At 48.8% G+C, this 20534-nt stretch overlaps 1 protein-coding gene across 1 annotated transcript in view; it reads right to left on the bottom strand.

The window, feature by feature from the left end:
- Positions 1 to 10725: 10725 nt before the first annotated feature.
- The window catches only part of Dscc1 (DNA replication and sister chromatid cohesion 1), a 10807-nt gene continuing 998 nt past the window's right edge, over positions 10726 to 20534 (bottom strand). The window contains exons 2-9 of the mRNA XM_033758932.1: positions 19790 to 20101; positions 18578 to 18712; positions 17155 to 17245; positions 16580 to 16718; positions 15127 to 15179; positions 14321 to 14475; positions 13336 to 13484; positions 10726 to 11044 (exon numbers count right to left, since the gene is read on the bottom strand). Coding sequence (XP_033614823.1) covers positions 10936 to 11044; positions 13336 to 13484; positions 14321 to 14475; positions 15127 to 15179; positions 16580 to 16718; positions 17155 to 17245; positions 18578 to 18712; positions 19790 to 20101 — 1143 coding nt within the window. The 3' untranslated portion in view covers positions 10726 to 10935. The remainder of the gene's footprint in view (positions 11045 to 13335; positions 13485 to 14320; positions 14476 to 15126; positions 15180 to 16579; positions 16719 to 17154; positions 17246 to 18577; positions 18713 to 19789; positions 20102 to 20534) is intronic.

The raw sequence follows: 20534 nt of genomic DNA, 5'->3' as shown, positions 1-20534 counted from the left end.
CGGGTTCCCGCGGCCTCAAACGCGCCAGCCGCCGGCACCGAGCTCCTGTCACAGGGACGCGCCTCTCCACAGCCACTCAAGGCACCCGCAGGCCGCCATCTTGCGCATGACCTCTGACCTCGGCGTAAGCGGAAGTGAGGCGGGGCCTACACAGAAGGCGCGTCTTGGGGAGGAGTCTTGGTCTGCGCGGAGTGACGCTGAGCGAGAGAACCTTCGGCGAGCGAGGCGGACCCGCCGGAAAGGACTGGAGGGGACGACGAGACTAAAAGGATGAAGGCCAGCGCGTGCGCAGAGAGCGTGCGGCGCAGGTCTGACGAGAGCCGCGCGGGAGCGGGTGAAGGGGAGGCCGGTCAAGTCACTCCCCAGAGCAGGGGCGCGAGATGTGGCCGCGCGCGGGTGGATGTGTCAGTGCCCAGGGGTTTGCGAGGAGAAAACTGTGCCGAAAGAGCGCGCAGTGCTGCAGGCGTGCGTGCACAGTATACGGTGTGCATGTGCAGCAAAGTGCTCACACGTGTTATACGTGCATAGTAATATATACAACATGGTGTATGTACAGCGACGTGCATACATAGTGATATACAGCATTGGCATATGTGTACAGCTGTGTTCATACATGTATAGTAATATACTCATACATGTAAAGTTTGTTTTGTGGGGTTTGTTGTTTTTGTTTTGTGTTTTTGAGACAAGGTCTTGCTATGTAGCTCAGGCTAGCCTTGAACTTACAATGTATACCCAATGTATACTCAAACTCAGAGCAGTCTTCCTATCTCAGCCTCCCAAGTGGTCTGTGGCACCATGCTTGGCCTCATACATACAACATATGCATATACACATAGTGACAAAAAGTGGTATATATGTATAGCTACATATATTGTATACATATATAGTAGTATACATATAAAGTGGTATGTATGTACAGCCATGTTCATACATATATATATATATATATAATATGTAACATTGGGTATATGCGCAGCTACGTTCATAAGTATATAGTAATATACATGGAACATGTGTGTATGTACAACTATTCACACACATGTAGCAATATGCATAAAACATGTATAAATATACAGTTATGTTCATACATATATAGTAATACATATAACATGGTATATAGGTACAGCTTTGTTCAAAATATACAGTAATATACATGTGGAATTGAAGCAAGGCTTAAAAAGAAGGAAAAACAAGTTTTCCCCAACCCAAGCAATTTCCCTTTAGTCTTCCCCCTCCCTGTGGCTGCTGTTCTATGTCCTATCAACTTTGCTCCTAGAAGTAATGATTTCACAACATCCTGTTTTGTTTTGTTTTGTTTTTTTGGTACCAGGGATCAAACTCAAGTCCTTGTGCTTGCCAGGCAGGCGCCAGAACCACAGCTAAATCCCTAGCCCAACATCCTGTTTTTATACATTCTGTTTCCCTTCACCCATTCAAGGCCACCAAGATGTGCTAAGTTGCAAAATGTCACTATTTGAGTAACTGCCTTTGTTCTGCTTCTGTAAACTTGCTTGCCTGCCAACAAGTTTTATGCCGTTAGGTGAACCAACCCCTCTTTGGCAACATGTGTAAAACTAGAGCCCTTCCTTTGTTCTGGGCTCAGCCTTTGGATTTGAACCCACTGAGCTGGTGGCACATCCTGTTATACCTTGAATTTAGGAGCCCCCCACAAAGCCTCATGTGAATGAGGTGGGGGTTTTTCAGTGGTGGCTGGATCTAGAGTATGTGATACCAGAATTCATGGTACAATTCTAGGCTCAAAGGCCCTAGGATTAAGGGTGTGAGTGCTACCTGCTCTAAGTAGCCTAGGTAAGATAGATGGGGCTGGCCAGGGGTTTAGCTCAGTGGTGCTGCCTTCTGCCTTGCAAGAGAAGGACCTGAGTTTGATCCCTGGTACCACAAAAAAAACCAAGATAGATGGGGTTAGGAAAATGCTTTTAACGTCCTTTGTTGCTTTTGCTACCATGTTGGCACCATGAACTATTTCTCCTCTGCAATGCCCCTCTACCATGAGCTACTCTGCCTTACAGCCAGCTGATTATGGACTGAAACTTCTACAAACTGCGAGCTAAATAAACTCTTTCCCCTTTGATATTTGAATGTCAGGTATTTTGTCTTAGCAGTGAGAGAAGAGTAATTTAAGACACCTGTTTCACCCACGGGTATCTTAGTATGGACTGTACACTGAGCAAGTGTGCAGCCAACCAAGATTAACACCAGTCCACATAAGGCTTATGAAGGCACCCCACATACGGTAGCGAAGTTGGGGGTCCAAGTTCTGGCTCATAGGAACCCTGTGGTTGTTAAGCGGCACCAGAAAACTCCCATGATGGGGGTGATCTAATGGTTTGAAAGCAAAAATGATTGAGAGAGTGATTTGCACCACAACAGGGAGGAGATGGGAGGAAAAGAATCGAACTCCACCCCGTTAGAATGTATGTTAAAGAACTTTAAGAAAGACTACGTGGGAACTATGGAGTAAGGCTGACATCCAAGAGGTTGAGAATTCTTTGTGAAGTTGGCTGGCCTTCCTTTGATGTTGGATGGCCAGCTGAAGGTACAGTAGACAGAGGGATGGTTGTGTTTGTACATCATGTGATGGCCAGGGGCAGAGGACATTCGGGGTATCCAGACCAGTTTCCTTACATTGACTCACGGCTGAGTATAGTCCAGACCCGACCCATCCGGCTATAGCCCTGTCTGGTGGCATATTACAAAATACTTACGGCCCAAGCTGAACCTAATATAAAAGGGATAGAGGATTCAGCCTTACTGCGTGCCACAGGGACAAAGGAAAGGCAGCATAAAGAGCAAGAAAAATTGGTTCTGCAAGAGCTGCCAGAGGAGACAAAGATCCTACCCCCTTTTACTCCAGTCTACCCCACCCTTACCAAGACCAGCCACAGGGAAGCAGGATCAGATGACAGCAAGTCTGAGGTGTCACTAGAGAGGAAAAGAATCAGAGCCACTGCCCCAGGAGATAACTGAAGGAGGCCCAAATGAACAAGCTAGTTGCCCCCGATCAGGCTGTGCAAGGACTTTCCTGATGCCCCTTTGGAAAACTAGGGGCCCAGGCCAGGTGTGGTGGCACACGCCTGTAATCCCAGCACTAGGGAGGCTGAGGCAGGAGGATCACTGTGAGTTTGAGGCCAGCCTGGGCTACATAGTGAGTTCCAAGTCAGTCTCAACTACATAGTGAGACCCTGTCTCAAAAAAAAAAAAAGAAAGAAAAAAAGAAAGAAAGAAAAAAAGAAAGAAAGAAAAAAAGAAAGAAAGAAAAAAAGAAAGAAAGAAAAAAAGAAAGAAAGAAAAAAAGAAAGAAAGAAAAAAAGAAAGAAAGAAAAAAAGAAAGAAAGAAAAAAAGAAAGAAAGAAAAAAAGAAAGAAAGAAAAAAAGAAAGAAAGAAAGAAAGAAAGAAAGAAAAGAAAACTAGGGGCCCATTTCTTATGACATGGGAAGCCAAATCCAAGGAGGACAATGGAGCTTTATCTACCATCCCTTCTCAACCACTGAGCTCCTTAACTAGAAACACCATACTCCCTTCTACATGGAGATCTAGGCTCTTAAAGATGTGATGCAGTCCATCTTCCAGATTCATGATCCAACCTGGCCAGGTTGCAAACAGCTTCTCCTGATGCTGTTTAACACTGAAGAGCATGGAAGTGACTCCAGCAGCCCTCCGCTGATTGGAAAATAATGCCCCAGCAGGCGTGATGGATGTTCAAACCTACACTCAGGACCAAGTCCCTCAGTGGGACCCCAATGATGCAACTTAGTTGCAGCACTTGCAGAGGTACAGAGAGGCTCCCTTAGAAGGCCTCTTAAAGGAGAGCAGAAAGAAAGCAGTAAGTATAGGAAAGATCTCAGAAATACACCAGGGAACTGATGACAAGTCCCAGCCCAGAGAGGCTCTGTGAGGCATTCCGGCTCTATACCCCATTCAGTCCAGAGGCCACTGAGATTCAGCACATAGTGAACACAGCCTTTGTGGGGTAGGCTGAGTGAGACATCAGGTGAAAACTACAGAAGCTAGAGGGTTTTGCTGGCATGAATGCAACCCAGCTTTTAGAGGCGGCCACCAACATGTACATCAACCATGAGGCCAAGTGGGAAGCTCCTTGGAGCTCAAAAAAGAAGTAGACTTCCTGATGGCAGTGCCTGTGGGAAAGCGAACAGAAGTTGCAAAAGGGCTGGATGCAGGCATGGTTGAGGAAGGGGCCAGATTTGGGCAGGACCTAGAAATCAGGCAAGGCTAAAACAGGATCAATGTGCACAATGGAAAAAATAAAATAAAATAAAAGCATTGGGAAAATGAATGCCCAGAAAACGATGGTGGAGATGGTGAGAATTATAAAACCAGAGTACTTCCCGTTAAAGGCTAACTCCTCCAGAAGGAGCCAGATCCAGACCTCATCGGACTGGCAGGAATTGAAGGTTGTGTGCACTAAGCAAGACCAGGCTCCATCTCCTTAAGGAGCCCAGGCCACACAGTGGTGAGCCAGTTGATGGACTTTATGGTAAATAGTGGGCTGAGCATCAGGTAGGGACACAACCCATTGTGCCGTTATCCAAAGAACGTGACTAGTGTCTGGGTCTCTGAGGTCCCAGAAAAGAGGCCATTTTGCCAACCCAAAAGGTATGTCATAGAGGGACAAGAGGTCCAACATGAATTCCTGTGTTTCCCAAATTGTCCCGTTTCCCTGCTAGGAAGAGACCTCCAAAAACTACACGCCCAAATTACCTTTGGGCCACAGGGAAATATGAACTAAGTCTGACTCATTTGGGGGCCATGGTGTTGACTCAACCATGCCACAAGCCAAAGAGTAGAGGCTGTTCAGAGAGGTCACCAAAGCCGGGAATGGATGAGCTGCATGGGCTGACACATAAGATTCCTGGGGTCTGAGCTGACTGCAGATCAAACACTGGTGATGTGGGACTAAAACGGCACAATTCTGGTTCAAGTCCACAAATACCCTTCCCCCAGGAAGCCATTCAAGGACATTTAAAGTGGCTCTTAGGACATGAAATCCTGGCTGGATGCCATTCATCTTGGAACACCCGGCTTTTGCCAGTACACAAACCAGGAACTAATGAATATAGGACTTGCATACTGTAAATCAGGCCACTGAGACCATTCACCTTACGATACCAAATCTGTACATATTGATGGGACTTATTCCAGTAAGTGCTGCCTGGTTTCCTTAAAAGATGCCTTGTTGTGTTTCCACCTTGCACCAGGCAGTCCGCCCATCTTTGTGTTTCAATGGGAGGATCCTCTCGCGTGCATTAAGGAGCAGCTCACCTGGATGAGGCTTCCCAGGGTTCAGGAGCTCTCCTACAATCTTTGGAGAGGCACTGGCTACCAACCCCAAAGCCTCGTCACACCAGAGGACAAGTGCACCTTGCTACAGTGTGTAGATGACCTTTTGGCAGCAACCAACCCACAAGGGCTGCTGAGAGAAGAACTAATGACCCCCACCTTTGGAGGGCTGGGCATAAGGTGTCCAAGAAAAAAGAACACATTTGCTGACAAGTCAGATATTTAGGCTTCATGGAGATACAAGGGGTGCGCCACCTGGGCACTGAGTGGAAACGGGCTGTCCGTGCCCTCCCAACCCGGTCACTCAACACCAGATAGAGTTTTGGAGAACAGCAGGATTTTGTTGTATCTGGTTCCCAAATTTCTCCTTTATGGCTAAGCCTCTGTATGAAGCCACAAAGAGGGGAAAAGAAGCCTCTCCTCTGGGAAGCTGACCAGAAATGAGCATTTAAACAAATCAAAGAAGCCCTGACTCGGGCCCCATCCTTAGGACTGCCTGATCTAGCCAAGCCTTTCTTCCTGTATGGCCACAAATGGAAGGGAATGGCCCTAGGAGTCCTAACTCAGGTCATGGGATCCTGGCATTGTCCGGTGGCATACTTGACAAAGCAGTTGGACTCTGGCCTTAAGATGCTTAAGGCCATGCTTAAGGGCGCTTAAGTGCCACCGCCCTGCTGATGTGGGAGACTGACAAGCTGATTTGGGGATAACAGCTGACTATTCAAGTACCACACTGTGGCATAACCTTAATGCACCAGAGGAGGGCATCATTGGTTATCAGGTCTGGGGATGATTCAGTATCAGGAGCTCCTGTGTGAAAATCATTGCATAACTGTCGACAGTGAACAGTCAACCTAGGTACTTTGCTCCCCATCAAACCAGGAGCCCACCTTCATTATTCTGTGGAAACCATGGACAAAGTATTTTGCAGCTGGGGAGATTGCCCTCCTAAAGGGGGCCAGCACAAGTGGGTCAGCCAGCAGGATCCAGATCATCCGAACCGGCTACCTTTTAGGTTGAAACTGGGCTGCCTTCTGGTGCTCCTGGAAATGCTGCAGTGCTGTAGTCACCCAGCAGCTGACTGGTCTGCACACGGCCGAAGCCTGAGGAGATGGAAGCCCTGTTCTGGCCACTCCAGAAGCTGACCAGTCCATGTACAGCCAAAGCTTGAGGATCAACATCGAGGTAGAGTGACAACACATGTCGCTTTTCCTTTTTTTTTTTTTTTTTATAGTCCTCCCCTTGCCCCTGCCAGGACAAAAATCCCTAGAGGGATATTCCCACTGCATCTATACTACATGGTCGGGGAGCAACAACAGGAACCCTGCTGTGTCACACTTACTGTGAATGTACAGGGACACACCAGGAAACCTGTACTCATAACCACACGATCTACACAGTTTGTGACCCGGGAGATGGCTCGCCTTACATCTGCTGTGACTCCAAGTCTCCATCTTGAGAAACCTGGTTCAAGGCCCATGCTGGGAAAGAAGAAACAAAACTAAGGCCCCTCCAAATCACAAAGGAGCCATTTCTTTGTACCTTGATGTGTGCCAAGTAACATCTGAGCCCATCTGCAACCTCATGTGGAGGTCTGTAATATTATGGGACGGGTATTACAGGGATAGTCTTGTGTGCTTGTGTGCATCTTGGGAAGGAAGCACTATTACCACCCGCATCTCCAATCATGACAAGCCTATGAATGGTTCTGCTGAAACTATATAACCTAGGCTAGCATCCCAGTCAAACCAAAAAGCACAAACCACACATCAGGGCAAGAGACCGTAACCCTTGCAAAATTACCTATAGAACCAAATGGTTAGACAAGAAGCTGTAATCCTGTAGCTTTGCCATTCTACAAGTAGATCCCCCTACATGGGCTGCTGGCTACTGTTTGACATTAAAGCTTGGCTACAGGCCAGGCATGTAGCTCAGTGGCACCACGCCTGCCTGGCAAACACAAGGTCCTGAGTTCTATCTCCAGCATGAAAAAGAAAAAAAAAAAAGCTTGGCTACCAGGACCAGACCCACAGACCAATATATATTCTGTTGTTCTGGGCTAAGCCTTTGGATTTGGATCCTCTGAGCCGGTGCACACCTAAATAAATTTTCCTGTTTCAGCTGTTGGTCTCTCCAATCTCTCAGATTCTGCAACATTCCATATGTACAACTACGTACGTACACAGCAACACACTCATCATGTGGTATGTATGTACAGTTACATTCATACATACAAATGTATAGTATACGCCCGGGTACACAGCGTGTTCATACATTCATAGCATATGTGTATCTTATATACATATGTGTTGTAAATATTACGACATAGTACACATGTGGCTGTATTCACACGTGTATAATAATGTATTCGTGCATACAGTATGTATGTGTAGCTATATTTATGCATGTATGTGTAATGCACTCATGTACACTGTATAGTATATATGTCTAGCTATATTCCTATGTATAATACACAATCTGCCAAAAAAATGTGTACACACTGCAGGGGAAGAAAAGTAGTGTGATTTTTCTACAGATGGTGTTACCATCGTGGCTGTCGTGTGCCCAGATGATGTAAACAACAGGACAAAATGGCAGAGGTACGGTTATCGACTGAGGAGCATAAGACCATTTTCCTGTGGAATTCCAAATTTGAGACTGGGCAAAGTACGACGACAGTGGCGACGTGAGTTTGGAACAGAACCTCCAGCGCGCCTGACGATTTCACAGACCCGTGGTAAGTCTGTAAGCACGGTACCGCGTGTGATGTGCATACGGGGCAGTCGGGGAGACCGCACACAGCAACAGATGCTGCTCCCTCGGCGACGGTGCTGGGAGGGTCACGTGCCTGCCCAGAAGTCTGCCGCACAGGGTGCGTTCTTAAAAGAGCGAAGTGACAAGTTGACATCCCGAGACTGTCCCATGCAATCAGTGAGCCCAGTTTTGGGAGTGGTCTCCACACAGGGCGGGCAAGGACAAGGAGCTTGTGTGGTCTGGGGAAGCCCAGTTTAGGCTGGACGGAACAGTGCACCGACATGACTGTTTCCTGGTCACCAGGAAATGCTGACGAGCCTGTGCATGGGGCAGTCCGTTCACCGGGAGTCCGTGTCTGGTGTGAGGAGTCAGCCACAGGCTGATAGGACCGCGCTTTGAAGGTAGCGACAGGCCAAGCATACCTGCACCTGCTGCACACGTCCATCTTACCTGCCATGCGTGAACTTCGTGGAAATGATGAATTTTTCCTTCAACAAGACAGCGCGCCACCACACTACCTCAGAGCCGTGTGAGCTGGCCTGGACAGGACTCGCAAGGACGCTGGCTCGGATGCACAGGTGCAGTTGAGTTCCCCGCACTTAACACCTGCAGACTTTCACCTGTGGGGGACCCGCAGGGTGTGGCGCAGCTCAGAAAACTCACTACCCTGCCAGTGCTCAGAGAAGAAACTGAAAATGCATGTGCAGCTCTCAGCGGACGCTCTGACCGAGGTTACCGGGCAGCAGTTCACTGTACTAATAAATGTCTGGAAGCTCATGGCCACTGCTTTGAGCACCTCTTATAATTATGGGGGCCACAGGTAACTCCTGTTAATCATGGGTCTCAATACTACAACTTATTTTTTCTTGTTGTTGTTGTTGGGTTTTTTTGTTTGTTTGTTTGAGACAGGGTCTCACTATGTAGTTGAGACTGACCTGGAACTCACTATGTAGCCCAGGCTGGTCTCGAACTCACAGCGATCCTCCTGCCTCAGCCTCCCGAGTGCTGGGATTACAGTAAGTTATTCTTTTCTAAATATGTATGTACATCTTTTGGGTGAACTCTATATTCACTGTAATATGCACTATATAGTGTGTATGTACATATATATAAAATCACATGTATAGCATATATTAGGTTTATAATATGTAATACTATATAGTATGTGTATATATTACATAACATAAATGCAGAAAAAATTATTGAAAGACAAATATCTTGAATCCATCATGCTTATCATTCAAGTGCCTAAGAATAAACACGTGAACTTCAGTATACAGTTAAATTTCCATTAATTGTGAATTCTCCATTAACTTGTTTTGAAATGGGGTCTTGCTATGTAGTTCCAGCTGGCCTTGAACTCACTGATCTTCCTGCTTCCTCCACCCAAGTGCTGGAATTACAGGCATGTGCTACCACACCCAGCACTCCATTAACTTTTTGTTTTTTGGTACCAGGGATTGAACTCAGAACCTTGGACTTGCAAGGCAGGCAATGGAACCACTGAGCTAAATCCCCAGCACTTCATTAACTTTTTTAAAACCTTGAGCCGGGGCTGAGGATTTAGCTCAGTGGTTCCACCATCCACCTCGCAAGCCCAAGGACTTGCGAGTCCTTGGAGTTCGATCCCTGATACCAAAAAAATAAGATAAAATAAAATAAAACCTTGGGCCAGATTTATCTTGGTTTACCCTCCAGCCATCCTGGTTCACTTGCCAACTTAAAAGTAATTTGAACTTCAGTCTAAAACAAATTGGGAAAATAAACTTCTAAAGAACTCATCAATGCCTGTAATACCAGCACTAAGGAGGCTGAGGCAGGAGGATCACCATGAGTTAGAGGCCATCCTGGGCTATATAGCGAGACCCTATCTCAAAAAAAGCCAAAACAGAAAACTTTCCAAGCATTGCAGAACCACCTAGCAGTGGTGGCCAACCTATGGCACGCAGGATGTCGTCGTCACGGGCCTGGAGTGCGTGGTTCCCAGTGTGGTTCCCCTCATGCGTGAAGAGCAGCTGCTCCTCTATTAGGGTTCTCCACGTGGGACTGGCGACCACACCCTTCTTACCCAAAGCACGGCGTGAGGCACTCGGGAACAGGGAGCAGTTACCAAGCCGGCTTCGATGCAAAGGACTCCCGGTACCTAGTGACTCCCAGTCCTGGAGGGAAACTTGCTTGAGGAGTGGCTTTTCAGTGAGCGAAATCTCCCTCTGGGGGCAGCACTGAGGACTGAACGCGGGGCCTTTATGCCAGGTACATCCCCAGCCTTTTTTTTTTTTTTTTTTGGTTTTTATTCTGAAACAGCATCAAACTCATTTGCTCAGGATGGGCTCAAACTTGGGACCCATCTGCTTCAGCCTCCCAGAGTCCTGGGACTACAGGTTTGTGCCACCACACCTGCTGTGAATAAATCCCTTCTGTCAGTCAGTATTGAAAGAAGTGAAAAAGTCAATGTGTTAATGTCGGTTTTTGTTTTGTTTTTTCTTTGGTACCTGGGATCCAACTTGGGACCTTGCGCTTGCAAGGCAGGCGGGGGAACCACTGAGCTAAACCCCCGGCCCCAATGTACTGATGACCAGAATGTCAAATCCTAACTAAGGTGTAGTTTTACATACAAAATCTCTTCCTAGAAACAGCACACAGTCTTCCGAGGCACACTATAGATAGGAAATACTTTATTTGGTCCTTGTCCCCATAGTACACATGTGAAGAATGAATAAATGTCCCATTACAGCAGAGTAGAGAAAATGCTTCACGGAATAGGTGTTTCAGAGTTGGGAGTAAAAATTCACAGGAGAATCTGTTTCTATGTCCAACAGTTTATAAGGCAACTGAGTCCCAGAGTGGACTGCTGTCCTCTAAGCAGCGGGCCTTCGGGAGTTGTAAACTTTCACGCCATTCTGCATGGAGCAGCGCGCATATTTAGTGAGTAAGGCACCTACCGTCTGCTTCTCTCCACACAGGTCTCTGCGGAAACCAGAAAACCCAAGCAGAGCATGAATATCCGAGACCGCGTAACGGCACTAGTTAATGCCCTCCCCCAAATCCGTCCTTCCTCTAGGCCTAGGAGTGTGCATTTATGGAAGAAAGGGACAGGGCTTTGAAGTGTTTTTCAGTTACTTTTGAGACAGGGTCTTACTACACAGTCCAGGCTGGCCTTGAACGATGTATCCCAGGCTGGCTCGAACTTGCAGCAACGCTCCTGCCTCAGCCTCCTGAGTGCTGGAAACACAGGAGTGGACAACCGTACCTGGCAGTTCTAAGTCTTAGTTGAACAAACCTCCCAAGTCGGCAATTCAAGCAGTGTCAAAGCAGGACACTAGACTACTGGGTACGAGTTTGTGCAGCCCCCTCCCTTACCACATAGAGAAGTCGAGGACAGGGACAGGGCAGGCTTGGAGGACAACAGGAAAGGCACTGTGAGATCCAAGTTCGGAGTAACACAGACGATGAACAGAGACAGGAGCTGGGTCCAGGGAGAAGTCACCGTGCTCACTTCAGGTGCTGCAAATGTCTGCAGTACACAGCGCGACAGGCACCTGTCACCTGGCTGCCTGCGAGGCTGAGGCCGAGGCCGCAGGTTGGGGGCCGGCCAGGCAGCTTGTCAGCCCGACAAAATGGAACGAAATGGCCGGAGGTGGAGGTCGGCGGGGAGCGCTCGCCCAGCCTGTGAGGCCCTGGGTCCCCGGGCCCCATTTAAAAAAGGAGAAAGAAAAAGAAAACACACTGCAAACTAAACACCAGGGGCTGTGGTGTAGCCAGAGGGAGAGCACTTGCGGAGCGGGTGTGGGGCCTGGGCATGGCCAGTACAGCACAGCCCGAAACAGGCAGCATGGAGGGGAGGAGAGGGCAAGGACGGACGGATGGACGGACGAACAGACGGACAGAGCAAGCCCGTTCAGAGGCAGACACGCAACAACGCACAGGATCGGCTCCTGGTTTAAAGCAGGACAGGGAGGAAGGCCGAAGAGGGCTCCTGACTCGCGTCGCCCAGACTCGTCACCCTACGTCACGCTCCCAGCCTTGGCCTCCTCAGCTGTGCAGACGTAGGGGGTCCTCAGGCGGCAAAGGACAGAATAAAGGCCTCTCCTCTGGGTTTTAGGGCTAATGCTGGCAAAACTACTGGAGAATCCCTTTGCCAGCAGTCACAGGACAAGCGGGGAGGGAGAGAAAACCCAGATGGCACAGGTGGCACCGAGCGCTTCAGACCAGAGGGGCTGCGGGCAGGGAAGGGAAGGAGCCACCTCCCGCCTCCCCCAGAAGGCAGGGGACACGCGGGGAGGGCCGCTACCCTCACAGAGCCCTTCAGTGTGCGAAGAGGGACACTCACGCCTGTGCGCTCACACACTCGCTCCTAGGGTCACTGGCTACCGCACAAGACACCACGCTGCCTCATCTAGAAGAATCCGCGCCCATCGGTCCCAGCGATAAGGACCGACGGGGAGGAACAAGCAACGCCACCGAAAGGACCGCACACGCACGTGTGGGCAGTGGCGTCCAGCTCGGCATCCTGGGGCCTCACGTCCATCTAAACAGTCCAGGGGCCAGTCGGGTTGTGACAAGTTCCAAGTACCCACCCAGAAGGGGCCCGAACCCAGTAAAAGCAGTCAGGGACCAAGGGCCTGCTGGGATCCAGCTTTCTGGAGCTCCCTCCCCTCCCAGGGCAGCCGTCTGGCTTTGGCTTCTTTTCCCTCCTTACAAATAAAGCGTCTTCCTTAAATGCCATCCCTTTAACTCGCCATCACCGCCTCGAGTTTGGTTCAGATCCGAATGGGAGCGGCCCTTTTTATTTATTTTTTATTGTTTGGTACCGGGGATCGAACTCAGGTCCTTGCAGTCGTGAGGCAGGCACTGGAACCACTGAGCGGCATCCCCAGCCCGTGGCACTGGGCGTAGATCCAGTCAGCTGCAGCCCCACATACCTGATGATGGGGTGCCCTTCCCTAAGGTGAAGCGGGGAGGCGCGTGTGAAGTTCTATCAGACACTGCGACGACACAGCCACCGTAACGGGACAGTCGGAGGCACCAAGACACAGGTGGGAAGAGAAGGTGGCTCTGGTCTAACTGCCTGCATTTTCTCTAGAAAGTCGTAGCTGGGCAGTGGCACAGGCCTGTAATCCCAGCACTTAGGAGGCTGAGGCAGGAATACCTGCAACTTCAAGGCCAACCTGGGCTACACAGCGAGTTCAAGGCCAGTCTAACTACACAGCAAGACCCCGTCTTCAAAAGCAAAAATCGTCTGTTACTCATTTCCTTACTGGATATAGGGAGCAATGTCTTCTTCCGTCCACTTCTCCCTTAGAGAGAACAGAGCATTAAAACGTTCCTGGTTTCCCTCAGGTAAGTCATCCGCTTTGAGCAAAAATATGATTTCTGGCCTTGAGTGTCTGTCCACCAGCGCTAATCCCTGTAAGAAACAGAAGGGAAAGGCAGTTCATGTGGTGATCCACTATTCAACCATTTGGTTCAGCTTAGCCCAAGGTGAATACCAGCCTCACAAAAGTATCCACAGATTCCTAAGCCTTTTTCATAAAAACAGCTCCTTTCTTCGTTTTATGAGATTGTTTTCCCAGGCCAGACTCAAACTAAACACGAACTCCCTGCCTGGCCTCCCGAGTGCTGGGATTCCAGGCATGCGTCACCACGCTGCCCCTGTGTACATGCCTGTTACCCCTTCTGCAGTCTGGCCTTCTATCTCCCCCATCTGTGTGGACAGCAGGTCCCAGGACTCAGTCCACCCCCGTCCAGTGGGGCCCTTCCTGGTCGCCTGGTCCTCACTTCTCAAGAACGTGGGGGGCTCCTCCCTCCCACACCCGTCCCCAGCTCGGCGCCATGGTCCCTCTCCTCCTGCCTGGTGTGGTTCCCGGCCTCTGTCCTCTCTCCTGGCTCACCTCCTGTCCCCCTCCCTGCCGCTCGGTGCTCACAGCTGTGACTTCTATCTTCACCTAGTGCCCCTCCCCAAGCCCAACCACTGCGCTTAGGTCCTCCCAGCCCTACCCCATCCTAGGGAAACAGCAAACCAAAGTTCTGCTACCCAGCCCAGCCTGAACTGCACAGCGAGACCCTGAATCAAAGAACAGCAAAAAGGCAAACGTTGTGATCCGTATGTGGTGTCTCTGTGGAGCCCCAGCACGGTTAAAGGACGGCGCACTCTGAACTCCTCACGGGTGTCCGGGAGAGGGCCCCACATTCAGCTTCCGGCCGCAATGACTTGGAATCACGCAGCAGGCCTGCTGGGGTTACCTTGAGCTGGTCCAGACTGGTCACCATCCCTTCAGGGACACTCTGCTGCCACACTGCCTGGAACTCGGCCAGGTTGAACTTCACTGCGTTCTGCAGGAGCATCTGGGCTGTGGCACAGCAGATCTTATCCGCACTCAGCTCAAAATAAACTTCTCCTGCAGAAAAGGCACCAGAGAGTCCTGTGCTATCCTCCAACAGGTCCTGCAGTCCTCCCCACAGTGCCAGTTCGTGGCACTATCACCTGCTAGGACTTGTATCTAGATGTCCCCCGAAGCCTCACGTGCTCATAGGTGGGGCAGCATCTGGGACGTGGCTGGTTCATGGGTGTGCTCCTGGTATTTTGGATGTGTGGCACTGGTGAAGTCCACCAACTGGTTTAGTGTGGTTTTGGGTGTGGCTGAATGGATTTACTGAAAACAGAAGCTCCGCTCTGGGTGGGTGGCACCAACCAACAGGCTTGTAGCCTGGATGCAATAAAAGGGAAAGGAGGGCTCACTGCCACTTCTGCAGATGCTGCACCGCGGCTGCTTCCTGCCTACACTGCCATGGACTGTCTCTCTCCTGCTCTGCTGTCCAGCCTTGGAGCTAACCCAGCTGGAACCTCTACAGACTGTGAGCTGAAATAAACCTCTCCTCCTTTAGCTCTGGCTATTGGGTATTCTGTGCCACCATTAAAGAAGTAATAAGGCAATGCATCCCTCACCCCCGTCCTCTCGGTCTGTTTTTAACACCAGCTCACTCCACATAGGCACACCAACCCCAGCATACAAAACTTCAGGGCCTGTGGGCGTCCTTCCCAAACTTACCGTCATCTACATATTTCCTTCCATAACACTTGAGGCAGTGCTCTATCATTTCCCTGAAAATTAAAAAAAAATTTTTTTGAAAAGTTGTCACCATTATGATGCACTATGTGGTATTCTGGTGATCAGTTCTCTCCAGGTATTCCCCTTTATTTTTTCCTAACACACTTATTTTCTAGTCCACATTTGCAATACACAGTGATCACTCTCCTTGTCGGAAGTTGGAACCTATACATGACACATAACTCTCTCTTCATCTCCTTCCCTCTCCCCTCCATTCCTTGGTACCCTCCCCTTTTGCAAAAAAATATATCTCCTTACTTCCTATTACCTACCTATTGATTTATTCTGGGTTTTTGTTTTTGCTTTTTGGTACCAGGGATCGAACTCTGGACCTTGCACTTTCGAGGCAGCCAGCAGAACCACTGAGCTAAATCCCCAGCTCCTATTCTGGTTTTTTGATGCAGGGTTCCCCTGTGTAGTTCAGGCTGGCCTTGAACTCACTAGGAGGTCCAGCTGGCCTCAAACTCATGAAGATCCTCCTGCCTCAGCCCCCATGCTGGGATTACAGCTGTGTGCCCCACCGTGCCTGGCTCCTGTTATTTATCTACAATTTATTTTGCTTTTTATTTATACTTAAGGTTTCTCATATAAGAGAAACCGTGTGTCTGATTTATTTCACTTAACATGATGGTCTCAAGGTGCATCCATTTTCCTACAAAAGACTCAAATCTATCCTCCTTTATGACACAGTAGTACTCCTTGGTATTATATATATATATTTTCTTTTCTGGTACCGGGGATTGAACTCAGGACCTTGCTCAGGACCTTGCATTTGCAAGGCAGGCACCGTGCCACTGAGCTAAATCCCCATCCCAATATTATACTTTTTTATCCATTCATCTGTTGACGGATATACAGGCCATCACGCACTACATTTTAAACATCATTTCTAACTAGAAGCTTAGATATAAATTTGAAATTTGAAATATTAAATTATTTGGATGCCAAATGATACTTTCTTTAATTTTACTTATTTATTTATTTTTTGGTATTGGGGATTGAACTCGGGTCCTTGCGCTTGAAAGGCAGGCCACCGAACCGCTGAGCTAAATCCCCGGCCCAAATGATACTTTATTTAAATCAGAACTCATATACCCTGGGGAACTGCTAAGGCCAAGCCTCAGGCTATGCGTTTTACAGGACATGTGAGCATATTATTATAAAACAGCTCAAACAGTACAATAATTTATATTTTTATGACAAAAAGAAGAGAAAACGATGCAGATTCATTCACCCTAGTGACCAAAATGGCCAAATCCTTTTTGGCTATGTTTCTTTAATGTTTTTCTAAGATCCCTAAATACGAACAGCCTACGTCCTGTTTGGTTCCAGGCCAGGGGAGAACTTTCCCCTCCTCCAAGAAGTGTGCTGGGCAAGGAATTAAAATACTCACTCTGGCTCCAGCGGGCCCAGCTCCTGAAGGCAAACACTCAAAGGGACTTTACTGAACGGCCACGACTCAGAATCCACAAGCTGAGTTACATGGTTCAGAAGCTTCATCTCATAATCAAAATCCAGAACCCTCCAGTAACCTAGAATTCCAAAAGTCAGCTTTACCCAGGGGTATGTTAAGAGAATGAAGTAGCTGTAAGGTCTAAGTACTGGCGTATGCTTGCCCACTGCAAAAGCAAACAACGAAAACAAAAACAACACTAGAAGTCTTCGCTTTCTAGCCACGTGTGGGGGCCTAGGCCTGTCATCTCAGCACTCAGGAGGCAGAGGCAGGAGGGTCGCCTTGAGGTCAAGGCCAGACCCTGTCTGAAAAGCTCAAGAGACAAATAGCATCCATTTTTGTTTGCTTGCAGCGCTGTGGACTGAATGCAGGGCCTAGTGCACACCCAGCACCTCACACCGTCAGCTCTGAGCCCCCAGGAAGATTAAGCAAGCATGAAATAGGGTGAAGACACCCCAAGCCACCTCCTGTCTGACGCCCTGCCCCACCCTTATTAATGATCGCTGGGAAGATACCTCCAATCTCACAGGCATTCAGAACTTGCAAGTGGGCCATTATTTCTTCCTCGCTTGCCTGAATTACATCAAGCAAATCTTCAGTTGTATACTGAAAAGAAAAAAAATTTTAATGCTCTGAAAAATAGGATTTCTTTAGATTTCTCACTGAATTTGCAAGAATATAGAACTGATTGAGGCAAAATGTATGCATTAGTTCTGTTCTTTTATTATCAACATATAATGATTCTGACACAAAAACCACACCGGGCATGGTGGCACACACTTGTAATCCCACTGCACTGGGGAGGCTGAGGCAGGATGATTCCAAGTTCAAGCCCACACTGGCCAGTTAGCAAGACACTGTCTCAAAATTTAAAAGAAAAGAAAAGCTAGGTGCATAGCTCAGTGCAAAGCCTCGAGTTCAATCCCATCAGGTGAGGAGTTTTAGAAGAAAACAGAGAGGTAAATCTTCATTTCTTGGGATTTGGCAATGATTCTTTATTTTTCAATTTTTGACAGCACTGAGGATTGAACCCAGGGCCTTGCACCAAGCTAAAACCACTGCTCTTTTAGCTTTTCTAATTTTGAGACAGGGTCTCATTAAATTGGCTAGGGAGGACTTGAAGTTTGCAATCCTCCTGCCTCAGCTTCCCAAGCTGCTGGAAATACAGGCATGTGCCACTGTGCACAGCAGGAAATGGTTTCTTAAACATAGGCACGGAAAGGAAATCCAGATCATCCAGGCTACATCAAAATCATACACTTCTGCACTTTAAAATCCGCTCCATACAAACACAAACATTGCATGGCCCCGCTTCCGTGCTGGACTTCGGAGTGGGCAGGTTCACAGAGACAGGAAGTCAGACGTGGCCACCGTCTGGGGATCAGCAACAGGAAACGGGGAGACTTCATTTAACAAATGCAGGCTCAGCTTGGGAGGCCGATGCTCACACACACTCCCAGGGACAGAACAGGGCTGAGCGTGTGCCCAAGACTCTTTCAATGCTAAACCCTATGTCCTGTTTGTTCTTCCACAATGAAAAAGAACAGCAGAACAAGCCTTATGTGTAACTGAAGCAAACAAACTTCCTGCAACTCATCACAAAAAGATGAACAACTCACCCACAAAGACGCAGCGAAATGGAGTAGGCATTTCTCCAGAGATGCACAAATGCCCAATCAGAACATGAAAAGATGCTCAAAATTATCAAAGAGCCAGGCGTGGTGGTGCACACCTGTGATTCCAGCTCTCAGGAGGCTGAGGCAGGAGGATCACTGTGAGGTCGGCTGGGCCAGCACAGGGCAGGTGGCCTTTGACAAGACGCCCACTACAGTGGGCTTATGATTGAAGACAAACGTGAAGGTGAGAATGTCACTGTTCAGTGCAGCTAACCCGATCTTTTCCCTAATTTCCAGTCAAAAGTGACAGTGTCAGTCTCACCTTGGAGCGATTCGAATCCACTTCTTTTGGGCTGTCGGGCCCCTCATAGGTGTTTTCCTTCAGAAGTTTCCTCAGCTTCTGGAGTTTAGGTCTGCATCTTCTTAATTCCCAGTAATTATTGGAAAAGCCAAAGATCTAGGAATCACAACGCATCATAACCCTTTACTGGCTGTCCTGAAGAAGTCTCAGCAACACAACTCCCTCAGCAAGAACCAAGAGCAAGAGGTGTCTCTGCAGAGCCCAGCTCAGCTGGCACCGGGACAAAATGAGAATGGTAATTTTTTGCTAATTTTTGAGACAGGATCTCTCTCTGCAGTCCAGGCTGGCCCCAAACTCACAGTGATTCTCCTGTCTCAGCCTCCCCAGTGCTGGATGACAGGACTGTGCCACCATGTCTGGCTGAAAATGAGGAATTGAACGTCGCACCTGAAGCACACACTAGAAACTAACTTCGCCCATGAAAAACTGACCAGGACAGCACCAATTCTGTAGACCAGGAGAAAACAACACAGTTTTGCCAAAAAACACAATAACAATGAGACATTATCATAGCCTTCAAGTAAGGAGAGAATGTTAAAGGGACAAGGGGTGGGCACCCTTGTTCTGTGTCCCTTAAAAATGAAACAGAGGGCAAAGGAGAGACTTGTGGAATGTAACTACCCTCTAGGACCCAGTGAGCACAACCATAATCCGAGTACTGTGGGAGGCTGAGGCAGGAGGATTGCCACAACCTCAAGGGCAGCCTAAAATACACTGGGAGACCCTGTCTTTAAAAAAACCCAGGTCCGGGGATTTAGCTCAGTGGCACCACACCCGCCTTGCAAGCCCAAGATCCTGAGTCTGATCCCTGGTACCATAAAGGGGGGGGGGAATCAAACTGTGAAAATACAGACAAGTTCACAATTCAAACAAAAATAATAACGCTGGGAAATTTCCAATTTCATGAAATAATTTCTCAGAATCTCATGATTACATAATTTATACCTAAAAGGCTTTTAAATTTATTTTGGGGTTATTTTTTTTAGACAGACTCTTACTATATAGCCCAGGCTGGGCTCCAACTCGCTGGGATCCTCCTGCCTCAGCCTCCCAGAGCCGGGATCACAGGCGTGCCCCCGACGCACCGCTTACACTGAAGATCTTACTGAAGAGAAGATGCTAGCACAGCGCGACGCCCACTCGGAGGGTAAGGGCAAGCGGAGAGGACGGTACCTCTGCGTGCAGCAGGCCAGGGGCCGCGTCCTGCCCCGCCAGCTGCGCGGGCGTCTTGCAGCCGGGGACGCACAGCAGCAGGTTGGAGGTGTCGGCCACCTTGAGCTCGTAGGTTCGGTCGCTGCTGCACAGCACGGCCTGCTCCTCCTTCTCCCCGCGGATCACGAGGCTTCGGGAACAGGGAGAGAGCGCGCGGTTTCTCGGGCTGCCCGGGGCATCGCACGTGAAGCAGTTTCCAAAGGAAGAGCGGAAGCTGGGAGTGGGGGCGCACGCCCGTGATCCAGCAGAAGGGAGGCTGAGGCAGGAGAACTGCTACATCTGAGCCTAAGCGCACAGCAAGGTCAAAGCCAACTTGGACTACAGAGTGGTGGGAAACAATGCCTCAAAAAACAGAAAACTAAGGATTTTTTTAGAACTCAGCCTTCAGTACACGAAAAGAACAAAAGGCTTTCAGCTGCTAACAAGCTCGGTGGGCCCAAGGACCTCCTCTTTATTTACTTGGGTTTTCTGAGCCAGGGTCTCACTATGTAGCTGTGAGATCCTGGTGATCCTCCTGACTCGGCCTCCTCGCCACCTGGCCCTCTCAGTTAGGTGGCTCTCAGTTAGTTACGCTCTACCTAGTGAGACCTGTGTCGGAAACACAAACAACAAAACCACCCCAAAGTACCGAACTGTGGGCTTTGTTTGGTCCCAGGGCGCTGGGAGCCAAGGCCGGGGCCTGCAGCGCCCGGGCGCGGGCCTCCGC

Source organism: Fukomys damarensis, unplaced genomic scaffold (assembly GCF_012274545.1).
Source record: "Fukomys damarensis isolate Sample0158 unplaced genomic scaffold, DMR_v1.0_HiC HiC_scaffold_5, whole genome shotgun sequence".
In the NCBI taxonomy this organism is placed as follows: domain Eukaryota; kingdom Metazoa; phylum Chordata; class Mammalia; order Rodentia; family Bathyergidae; genus Fukomys; species Fukomys damarensis.
The sequence above is the reverse complement of the archived record's forward strand: the minus strand, read 5'-3'. Positions and strand labels throughout refer to the sequence as shown.